Source organism: Falco cherrug, chromosome 3, assembly GCF_023634085.1.
Source record: "Falco cherrug isolate bFalChe1 chromosome 3, bFalChe1.pri, whole genome shotgun sequence".
NCBI lineage: Eukaryota > Metazoa > Chordata > Aves > Falconiformes > Falconidae > Falco > Falco cherrug.
The window spans coordinates 14,829,990-14,842,227 of NC_073699.1; the positions used below are offsets into that span (position 1 = coordinate 14,829,990).

At 53.6% G+C, this 12,238-nt stretch overlaps 1 protein-coding gene across 1 annotated transcript in view; it reads left to right on the top strand.

The window, feature by feature from the left end:
* EPPK1 (epiplakin 1) overlaps nucleotides 1–12,238 on the top strand; it is a 44,898-nt gene extending 32,660 nt beyond the window's left edge. Inside the window, exon 5 of the mRNA XM_055703857.1 lies at nucleotides 8,705–12,238. Coding sequence (XP_055559832.1) covers nucleotides 8,705–12,238 — 3,534 coding nt within the window. The remainder of the gene's footprint in view (nucleotides 1–8,704) is intronic.

Consider the following 12,238-nt stretch of genomic DNA (forward strand, 5'->3'; position numbering starts at 1 on the left):
ACCAAAATAGGATCTGCTGCCTGCTTCGAAAACCATCTGATCATATTCAAATCACAAGAGGTACAGTGCCACCTTACAGTGGCACATCAGCTGTCTCGAAGAGAAAGAAGATAAAATGGGTAAAGCAATCAGCGCTGCTCAGTGAGGACACTGGTTTCCAAATTACTCACAGGTATTCCACCAGCACTCCTGCAGACGGCGCAGCCAAAGTGAGCGCACAGAGTGCGCACCCCTAAGGTGGTCCATGCCACCTGCCTGCCAAGAGACCTGGAGCAGCAAGACTGCAGGTGACCTGAAAGATCTCCTCTTTAAGAAAGATCTCCAGGACTGGGTGCAGACTGGGAGCAGGCCTAAGGAACAGCTTTCCCATGGAACGGACAACTGACATGCCATCTTCCTTCCGCTGTTCTTCTCTTTCTGAGGTTGCAGGTCATCGCCAGTTTTGCAGTTAGGACTCCGTGGTCAGGAACAACCCCCTTGTTTGCTTGTGAGGCCTCATGGTCAGCAGTACTTGGCTGTAGCTGCTAATGCCTAGTGTTGGAGGTGGGCTGGTGCCTTCCAGTGCTAACAGAATGGGGAACGGGCCCCATGGCATCAGTGTCATCAGGTGTGCTGGGCTGACCCTGTTTGGATGCTGGGTGCCTACCAAGACCGCTCCACCAATCCCCTCCTCAGCTGGACCAGGGAGAGAAAACATAATGAAAGGCTCATGGGTTGAAATAAGGACAGGAAGAGATCACTCAGCAGCTACTGCCACGGGCAAAACAGACTCAGCTTGGGGAAATCAGTTTAATTTATTGCCAATCAAAATCAGTGTAAGGTAATGAGAAAATAAAAACTAAATCTTAAACCCTGCCACTCCTCCCCTCTTCCCAGGCTTAACCTCACTCCTGAATTCCCTGCCTCGTCCCTTCTCCCATGGGACACAGTCCTCCATGAACTTCTCCAACCTGAGTCTTCCCATGGGCTGCAGATCTTCACGACCTGCTCTGGCATGGGTCCCTTCCATGGGCTGCAGGGGGGGGATCTGCTCCCCCGTGGGCTCCATGGGCTGGGGGCACAGCCTGCCTCGGCGTGGGCTCTCCATGGGCTGCTGGGGAATCTCTGCTCCAGTGACTGGAGCAACTACTCCTCCCCTTCCTCCTTCACTGACCACCATCACTGCCACCATCACTGATGGGCTCATCACGCCTGGTCCCTCTTGGAGCCGGCTGGCGTTGGCTCCATCAGGCATGGGGAAAGCTTCCAACAGCTTCTCACAGAAGCCATGCCTGCAGCCCCCCTGCTACCAAAAGCTTGCAAACTCCATACAGTGGATAAGATGCTGGTGATGCTCCCAGGTGGCAGACAGACAGATGGGAGCCCTCCTTTAAAGGGAGGGTCTCATGTCTAATGATGAGTGCCAGGAGCAGGGGGAAGGGATGGAGGCAGCACAGTTGCACACACACACAGGCACCGGCTGCACAGCACTCCAGCTAGGCTCTGCCTCGCTGGGCAGTGTCCAGTGTCCCTGTGCCTTAAACACACCAGAAAACAAAGCAGAACAGCTATGGGAACGGGGTTGAGAGGATTTCAACCCAAAACACAGAGGCAAAAAAATGGGCCAGGAGGAGATACACACCCTGTGTGTCTGACAGCAGGTGGCCAAAGCAGTGAACGAGCTTGATGGGACCAAGGTTTGGCACAGAGCACACATGCAAACCTGTGCTTGAGGACCAAGGTTTCAGCTCTGCAACGCAGGGATTGGCATTTATGAAGCTGAGAGGCTCAGTGCAGTCTCTGTCTTGCTCCCTTTCCCTGGGGAAGGCGTGCAGGTGCTGGAGTCACCCGTGGGATGCAGGAATGGCCACCTGCCTGGAGATGCACTTGTGGGCACCCTTTTTTTTCATCAGGCATTCTTGGGGGGGTGGCAGAGGAGCAGGTGAGCCCTGGGACTATAGAGGGCCAGCTAGTCCTGTGCCACTGAGTGCAGCCCCCTTGGTGGCTCCAGGAGCTGGCAGACACGGGGGCTCAGGCACAGGGCTCACCTGCAGCATCACCCTAATCTCCTGGGGAAACACTTCTTGGATACAGCAAAGTTCAGCTTACTCTAATCCACCTCCAAAAAGCCTTTGTCATGGCCTCAGAGAAGATCATGAAAGAAGTAAGCTGCTTCAGGGTTGAAAAGAAAAAGGGTTGTCACATCCCAGAAACAGGCTAGGAGTAAGGAGAGAAGCATAGGATTGAATGTGTGGTTCTTGTCAGGAAGAGGGACCCCTGTTCTCTGCTAAAGAGGGGACAACTTGGGAGCGGGGTCAAGGTGAGGCACCGGCATTTCCATGTAATGCAACCCTCTTCAAGCCATCTGGTGTATGTGAGGAAGGTGAGGCTGCTCTGAGACCTGCACGTGCAGGAGGAGGTGACGTTCAGGGCTGATTCACTGCAAGTGATGTTTATGTGTAGCTTGGGTCACCCCAGCTGCCCCAGGCAGCCAAGGGATAGCAGGTCCATGCAGCTGGTGGTTGCTTTGTGGGTACATCCTATGGGAGACATGTACAAGTGGTCAGAGGAGTCATGCTTTGGGCTCTGGCGAGCATCATGATGTGCTCTGCACAGCTATAACGGGAGCTGGGCTCCAGTTCAGCAGGAGGAATTCATTGTGGGGAGATAAATCACAGCCTCTATTTCAACAAATGCAAAGTAATGCACCTTCAAGGGAAGCCACCAACTACCAGCACTTCAGAGGTGTCTAAACGAGCTGGGCCAGCTTCATATAGTGGTCCAGTGTCACTTGTACAGCTCAGAGGAACATCCTGCTTGGCCATGGTCAGTGCTGTGCCATGCCTGAGGAATGTGGGGGGGACCAATGCAGAGCAACTCAACTCTGCCCTGTGGTGCTCATCTGGCCAGGCTGCGCAGGGGGTCTGTGCTGCACAGAGCAGGCTGCTGAGAGGACAGAGAGATGGGATCCTCCTGCCTAGCCCAGGCCAGGTACCCTTTGCACCCCCTTACACTCTGCTCCTGGCAAGGATGCACCCCAGAAAAAAACTTTCGCTGTAGCCCAGCCGGAATAGCTGAACCTGCAGCGAAATGCAATTAGTAAAGTTTCAATTATGAAAAGCAACATAAGCAGGCTGAAAATAGATGTCACTTGAGGAGGGGCTTCTGAGGATGAAGTAAAGACAACAGAAATGAGTCCTGTGTCCACCTTCACTTCTGCGAACAGAGGGACCTCCTGCCCAGGTGTGTTCCCCAGAGCCAAACCGACCTTAGTGAGTCAGAGGGAAAATGTCTCCGTGTGCTGATCATCCAGTCTGGCAAGCACCTACGCAGGCAGGAATGTGCACCCAAAGCAGGACACCCAGGGAAGGAAGGGCAGGGGCAGGCAGCACCTCCTCCGCACACGGGATACGAGTCTCCCACACCTACATGGGGCCAGAGCCACACCAGCACGCACAGTCACACACCCCTGCATATGTGCAGCTGCACAAGTAGGCTCACCCAAGCATGTATACAGTCCCTTGCATACACACTGTCACATGTGCACACACTTGCACGGTCACCCACCTGCAGGGTCACACAGGAGCACATACAGTCACACGCAGAGGCACAGACACAGGTGCAGGTTGATGGGAGCACATACACAGTCACAGATTCACTCAGCCACAGTCAACACCCAAGCACATACAAAGCTACAGAAATGATTGCACACCAGGACAGTCCCACCAAAACCACTCTTGTTCTGGAAGCAGGCACCAGGTGAGCCTGTTCACCAGAGCTGTGGCTGCAGGGATGTTGTCCATCCTACGCTGACACAGAAATGGACCCAAATAGGGACTGAGCTTCAGCCCTACTCAGCCCAAAGCTGCCCAGAGCCATGAGTAAGTATGTCTCTGCCAGCTGGCCGGCTGGTGCAAGCCCTCTGCAAGCAAGTGGTTGACCGTGTGTCCCAAGCTTCTGGGCAGGGGCTGGCCCTTCCTGCTCACCAGAAGCATGAGAGGTTTCCATCCTGGGGCTGCTTCAGCTGGAGGCACTAACCGCCCACTCCACGCACTGAGAACGACACCAGCAGCCACCAGAGCTCTGGTTCCTGCACGGTCCCAGGCGTGGCCATCGCGAGGGACAGGCTCGGCCTCTGTCCTGGCTGGGGAGCAGGGATAGCTGCAGGAGGGTGGCTGCAGCTCCCCAGCCCAGCCAAGGGACTCGGCCAGAGCAAAGCCAAGTTGAATAAGCCCAGATCTGCGGAGAACTCCACGGCGGCCAGGAGCACGGGCAGGGCAGTCCACAAGCAGTCGTGCTGGGCACCTGTCAGAAGAAGATGGTGGCAGAGAGTTCAAAAGCATCACCGTGCCTCTGCACTCTCCACAGCCATCGCTCACCCAAGCTTCCGTGAGAGACATGCCTCACATCTCGCACTGGGGCCAGTCACTGTGCCCCAGCCCCTGCCACCCTACCTGGGCGCCTGGGTCTGGGGCTGCCATGTCGCTGTGCTGGGGGGGTCGGGTGTCTGTATTTCAGCTGTGCTCCTGTATTTCAGCACAGGGCAGGGCCACTGTGTCATCCCCAGGGGCGGGGAAGGGAAGGATTTAAATCGGGCGCTTGCCTCTGCTGCTCATCCTGGCTGAGAGGCGGAGGGAGGAGGAGGAGGACCAGAGCCTGCCAGGGAGCCAGCTGCTCTGGATACATCTCCAGCAGGTAGGACAGAGCCCATCTGGAGAGGGCACCGGGGCTACCACCCGGCCTTGTTTCAGCACGGCACCCTCTGTGCAGATCCCAGGGGGCTGCAGGGGATGCGGGGACCTTGTCTCTACTCCAAAACCTAGTGTTTAGAGGGCAGTTGCTGAGGCCCAGGGGACTGGTGAGCAGGAGCTCTCCGGCCAGGACCCAGCCCTTTCCAAGAAGGGACAAAGTGACAGAGTGGCACCAGGACTGGATGGAGATGCTGCTCTTTCTTTGTGTCCTCAACACTTCAGTTGAGCAGATAAGGACGTTGGATATGGGAGGGAAGCAGCCAGAGCTATTCGACCTGCCTGAGCCTGCAGGCACCTGAGACAGGAGGCTGCTGACTCGCATGGTGGGTCTTGGCCAGGAGCCTGGCGGCAGGAGGCTGCAAGGCCAGTGCCAGGCTGGGGGGGGCTGACGCGATTTCCCTCCCTGGGACGCAGGCAGGTCTTGGGACCACAGCACTGTCAGGCCACCCCTGCCTACTCTGACTGGAAAACCACTTTCACTGGGACTTCTTGGGCTGGGCTGCTGCGACAGCTTGAAAGGACAGCCAGCTCCTGCCCCGGGAGCTGTGTGTGCAGCCAAGCCCCAGCATCAGGAGGTCTGATTAGAGACCAGTTAATGATAGCTTGCAGTTGGGCAATGTCTTTCCAGTATAGGGTGTTTACACGACATCAATGTCCTACATAGGTGTCGCCTGCTCCAGGGTGTGACACAGCACTCCGCTTTGTCCCAGGCTGAGTGCCACCCCAGCAGGCAGCACAACCAGCCCATCACCTCCCGGGAGGTTTCAGCTGCATCAGTGGAATCAGGCAGGGGAGGGCAGAGAAGCTGCTCTCTAGGGCTGGAGCCACAAGGCTGACCAGAGCTGCTGGCTGTAGAAGAGCCTGAAGCCATGGGCAGGGTCCTCAAAGAGGCAGGGGCTGGTCTCTAACTGCTGGGATAAACCTCTCCCCAATCGCAATCCATTTACACCAGCATCAATCCAATATTTAAACGGATCAAAAGCAATGACTCAGAGACTTTTAGGCCAGTTAGGTAAACAGTTGGAGAATTAAGCTGTGACCCTGATAATGAGTTAAACATATCATTAATGTCAGTCACTGTAGTTTATGGGAGATGGGTGTTCCTAAAGAAATGTTTTGGGTTTCATTTTTGCTGTTTTTACAAGACTGTGGCCTCATCACCATGCAATGTTGTAGATGCTGAAAGTTTACAGGGCTTCCAGAAGAGACCAGGTGACAGTATGTGAGACATCCCTTGAGAAGTACTACGTAGACACAAAATGCATCCAGCTCATGAAATCCACTGAGCTGAAAATAGTCAGAGGATGACATAGAAACCAGGGAAATATTACACACATTGCCCTATTTTCATCTTTCCCCTGTTGTTCATTTATGGTTCAAGATGGAAACAAGACTCTGGACTACACAGATCCTTGGCCTGACTGCATGGCTATTCTGATGTCTGCTCAAGAGCATGGCTGCCTTCCTCTGAAATGCTTCAGACAGCGCAACTAGCATCTTGGTTAAGGGTGCTGCATTTTTTTAGGGGTGAGGGGGTGAGGGCACCCACTGGATTGATTGTGACTGGTCACACTAATTACAAAGCACATGCCTGAATGGGAGAGACCACTACAAGCAGCCACTTACAGCAGGCTCCCTGAGGTACCTGCTCTTAGTCCCCACTGCTGTCTAATCTTTGGGTTTTTATATATATATGTAATTTTATCTACCATTTTACCTACATAACAATTAGCTAATGACACAGACTGACTATTCATGACCTTTCACAGCACAGGAGCTAGAAGCTCCCAGTGAAAATACTTTTCCTGCAAAGTGTGATTAAATCACAGGCCTTGTTGCCCCAGGATGTTGTAGAGGTTGACACCAGACCTGGACTTGCAGACATGACTGCATAGGTCCGTGGAGGACAGCCTGTGGTGGCTACAGACAGTAGTCCACGGCAAGCCCAGCCCAGGATGCCCGGAGGACTGTGTGCCAGAGGGTTCAGCCAGAGAATCTCTCTCTACTATCCTGTTCCTAGAGCAGTTCTCTTAAATATCTGGAGAGAGCACCTTTGCCCTGCTGCAGAGAGCACTTTCAGTCAGACAAAACCTCCCATTGACTCTGTCCCAGTTGCTGGAACTGGCTATAATGGTCCCTGGGACGGGGTGTGGCACCAGCCCACTAGGCCTCCTGTGAACATTGCCCATGTGCAGTTTAGAAGTCAGCATGGGCCGGGATGGTGCCAGCACACCTGTGGCCACAGCCCCCAGTCTGGGACGACAGAAGAATGTAACAAGTTAGGGGCTGGGGGCTCTGCCAACCCAGTGGCCTTAGACCAACAGAGACGCAGGCACATCCCAATTGCAGCAGAAACTGAGAGGTCTCTGCCAGCTCGGATCCACTGCTGCATGGGGATCAGCCACTCATTTGTTGCTAAGACCATTCCCACGTCCTGTGTCACAGAACCACAGGACGGTGGGGGCTGGAAGGGGCCTCTAGAGACCATCTTGCCTAACCCCCTGCAAGAGCTGGCTCTCCTCAAGCAGGTTGCACAGAGTCATGTTCAGGCACGTTTGAATGTCTCCAGAGAAGGAGACTCCACAGCCTCTGGGCAGCCTGTCCCCGTGCTCTGTCACCCTCAAGGGAATGAAGTCTTTACTCATATTCAGATGGAACCTCCTGTGTTGCAGCTTGTGCCTGTTGCCCCTTGTCCTGTCAATGGGCATCACTGAAAAGAGCCTGGCCCATCCTCTTGACACTTGCCCTTAAGATATTGGTAGACATTGATAAGATCCACTCTCAGTTTTCTCCTCTCTATGCTGAACAGCCTCAGCTCTCTCAGCCTTTCCTCATAAGGAAGATGCTCCAGTCCCCTCATCATCTTCGTAGCTTCTACTGGACTCTTTCCAGTAGTTCCCTGTCTTTCCGTGTCATGCCAGGGTGGTGTGGGATCACACAGCAAGAAGAAAGATCTCCATGGACAGCCATGAGTCAGGCTGTACCTGCCACCCTGCTCAGTGCTGGCAGTGTCCCACCACACTCACACCCTGCCTGTGACCAGCACAAAGCCAGGCATCATGATGGTCTAAGTGAATAAGAGCAGAAGATGACTTTGCAGCACTAGCCAGCACTTCTCTGCAGCTGGATAGTCACTGGTGGCAGTGTTATCAGGAAGTCACTGCTGTTTGTTGGCACGACCTGTGCTTGTCAAATGACCACCAGCTAAATCTGCCAGCCCCAGGGCAGCACAGGAGCTAGTACTGATGAATCAGGGAGGTGAGCAGTGGCCATGCTTCTTGCTGGTGCCCTGTGGCACCAGCCCAAAAGTGAGCAGTGTCACACGAACAGAAGGGGAAGGTCATAGAGGCCACAGGTTTGAGGCAGTATCTGGCTCTGGAAGAGCAGGCAGATCCTTGAGGGCCCGGAGTGGGGCCAAGTTATTCATGCTGCTGATACCATGCTTCTTTGCAGAGTACCAGTCTCTCACTAAACCTGCTACTCTGTGACACAGCCCTCAAACCTCTCTGCTTGCAGGTGTCAGAGGTGCTGGTTAGTTTCGTTTCCCTCATCTGCTCTCTCTCATACCATTATTTGTTTTCCTGCCCTGAGTGCAAGAGCTTTTTGGCATAGGTGGCAAGCCTGGTTGCAACCAGCTGCACAGAGAAGTGTAGAGCCCACCACTGCAGCGGGCAGGTGCACAGCATGCTGAACAGGCAAATGCACCAGCTGGGCTGTCACTGCTGCTTCCAGAGAGCTCTTATCCGCTGTTCAAAAGGGAGCTGGACAAGGGGCACTCTTGGCCCTGAGATTGCTGCTGAGCAAGGAGGATGACAGCAAAGCCCCAGACCCCGCTCCAAGCTTCTCTCTGGGCTCCTGCTACCACATCCAGGGAGATGGCTTTCTTCACACACACCATGAAAACTGCACAAGAACCTATGTCTTACCAATTTATTTCTTTCTCTCTCCTCAGAAAACACGGTGCCCCACGGTAGCAAGGTTATTCCCCAAAGACAATGCAGAAGACGAGTGGATCCCCTCAGAACAACAAGTCAAGCAACATGGGAAGTAACCTGCTAGATATGGGTGAGGGTGGGAGCAGCTTCATAGCTGGAGTCTTCATCCAGACCATGAATAAGAAGATGAGTATCTATGATGCCATGATGAGGGGGCTCCTGACACCAGGCACGGCCCTGGTGCTGCTGGAGGCGCAGGCTGCTTCAGGGTTCCTCACCGACCCCGTGAAGAATGAGAAGCTGTCGGTGAAAGAGGCGCTGACTGCAGGACTCATAGGCAGAGATTTTTATGAGAAGCTCCTGTCGGCAGAGGGGGCCGTGACAGGGTACACAGAGCCATACACAGGACACAAGATCTCCCTCTTCCAGGCCATGAAGAAAGAGTTCATCGTCAAGGAGCATGCTATCCGCCTGCTCGAGGCCCAGATCGCCACCGGTGGCATCATCGACCCCGTGCACAGCCACCGCCTCCCCGTGGAGGTGGCCTACAAGCGTGGCTACTTTGACCAGGAGATGTGTCAGTTTCTTTCTAACCCCAAGAACCAAACAAGAAGTTGCTTCGATCCCAACACACATGAAAACCTGACTTATACACAGCTCCTCCGCCGCTGCGTGCCCGACCCGGACACGGGGCTGCTTATGCTGCATGTGATGGACAAGGGCTCCGTGCTCTACCAGCTGAACAAGGATGCCCGCAAAGCCCTGCAGGACGCCCGCACCACCCTCAGCGTGGGGCTCTTCCAGGGCCAGAGCGTCACCGTCTGGGAGCTCCTCTTCTCCCGCTATATTCCTGATCACCAGAGAGAGGAGCTGTTGAGGAAATACAAGGCGGGGACGGTCACCATCCCGGAGATGATCACCATCCTCACCACCATCATCACCAGGGCAGAAACGGAAAAAAGGGATCTGAGCTCATCCACAGTTATACCCAACAACGAGGTGAGAACATCACAACCAGTTCAGGATACACAGTCCCAGGAGCAACAGTTGAGAAAGTCCTTAAAGTCTGCAACCATCTATGTCACTGCTGGTGAGTTCCAGGGGCAAAATATTTCCTTGCTTGATCTGCTCTTTTCCAAATACATCCCTCAAGGGAAGCGGCAGGAGCTGCTGGAGCTGTACAGAGCAGGGATACTGACCACAGAACAGGTGGCTACTGTGGTCACCACCATCATAAACAGAACAGAATCTGCAAATGCCATGCTCATGGCAAGTGCCAGAAGTCCACACAAGGCGGTGACAAGAACAGAGGAAAATGGAGATGATTTTTCAACACAAGATGAACAGCTAGATAACATCTTGAAGTCTACCACCGTTGATGTGCCAGCTGGTGAGTTCCAGGGGAAGGAGGTCTCTGTGTGGGACCTGCTCTTCTCCGACTACATCCCTGAGGAAAAAAGGCAGGAACTCCTGGAGCTGTACCGTGAAAGGGTATTAACTGTGGAGCAGATGATAACTGTTGTCACCACTGTCATTAAGAAAAAAGAAACTACAAGCAGAAAATTCCTAATTGCAGACAAAACTTCTGGCAAGGACACTGTGTCAGCAGCAGAAGAGAAGGAAGACGACTCCACCAAAGAAGAACCATGGGAAACAGCCTTGAAAACCACAGTTGTTGATGTGGAGGTTGGAGAGTTTCAGGGCCACAAGGTATCTGTGTGGGACCTGCTCCACTCCAAGTACATCCCTGAGGAGAACAGAAAGGAGCTCCTGGAGCTGTACCAGGCAGGAGAGTTAACCCTTGACCAGGTGAAAACCGTTGTCAGCACTATTGTAACCAAGGCAGAAGCAGCAAGGGCAGAGCAACTGGCAAATGCGAGTGGTCCAAGAGCAGAGTCAACAGTCGCAGAAGCTGAGCACACCTGCCGGCAGGACAGGACCTGGGAAGAGACCCTGAAGTCCACCACAGTTGAGATGTCAATGGATGAGTTCCAGGGGAAGGAGGTCTCTGTGTGGGACCTGCTCTTCTCTGACTACATCCCTGAGGAAAAAAGGCAGGAGCTCCTGGAGCTGTACTGTGCAGGGACATTGGCCTTGGAGCGGTTAATAATTGTTATCACTGCTCTCATTAAGAAAAAAGCATCTACAGGCAGGAAATTCCTAATTGCAGTCAAGACTTCTGATAAGGACACTGTGTCAGCAGAAGAGAAGGAAGACGACTCCACCAAAGAAGAACCATGGGAAACAGCCTTGAAAACCACAGTTGTTGATGTGGAGGTTGGAGAGTTTCAGGGCCACAAGGTATCTGTGTGGGACCTGCTCCACTCCAAGTACATCCCTGAGGAGAACAGAAAGGAGCTCCTGGAGCTGTACCAGGCAGGAGAGTTAACCCTTGACCAGGTGAAAACCGTTGTCAGCACTATTGTAACCAAGGCAGAAGCAGCAAGGGCAGAGCAACTGGCAAATGCGAGTGGTCCAAGAGCAGAGTCAACAGTCGCAGAAGCTGAGCACACCTGCCGGCAGGACAGGACCTGGGAAGAGACCCTGAAGTCCACCACAGTTGAGATGTCAATGGATGAGTTCCAGGGGAAGGAGGTCTCTGTGTGGGACCTGCTCTTCTCTGACTACATCCCTGAGGAAAAAAGGCAGGAGCTCCTGGAGCTGTACTGTGCAGGGACATTGGCCTTGGAGCGGTTAATAATTGTTATCACTGCTCTCATTAAGAAAAAAGCATCTACAGGCAGGAAATTCCTAATTGCAGTCAAGACTTCTGATAAGGACACTGTGTCAGCAGAAGAGAAGGAAGACGACTCCACCAAAGAAGAACCATGGGAAACAGCCTTGAAAACCACAGTTGTTGATGTGGAGGTTGGAGAGTTTCAGGGCCACAAGGTATCTGTGTGGGACCTGCTCCACTCCAAGTACATCCCCGAGGAGAACAGAAAGGAGCTCCTGGAGCTGTACCAGGCAGGAGAGTTAACCCTTGACCAGGTGAAAACCGTTGTCAGCACTATTGTAACCAAGGCAGAAGCAGCAAGGGCAGAGCAACTGGCAAATGCGAGTGGTCCAAGAGCAGAGTCAACAGTCGCAGAAGCTGAGCACACCTGCCGGCAGGACAGGACCTGGGAAGAGACCCTGAAGTCCACCACAGTTGAGATGTCAATGGATGAGTTCCAGGGGAAGGAGGTCTCTGTGTGGGACCTGCTCTTCTCTGACTACATCCCTGAGGAGAAAAGGCAGGAGCTCCTGGAGCTGTACCGTGCAGGGACACTCACCATTCAGGAACTAGTCAGCACCACCAGCAGTATTGTGACAGACAGCAAAGAAAGGCATCTTGCAACCCTTCCCCAGCAGACAGTGGATCTCCTCCAGTCTGAGGGCTCCTACATTACTTTTGGCCCATTCCAGGAGCAGAGGGTATCAGTGTGGGAGCTCCTCTCCAGCAAGCAAGTCTCCGAGTACAAACGAGAGGCACATCTCGACACTTATGGCACAGGAGGGCTGACCGTGAACAAGATCACCATCACCACTACTGTCATCATAGGCCCACAGCACAAGAAAAGACACCACTAG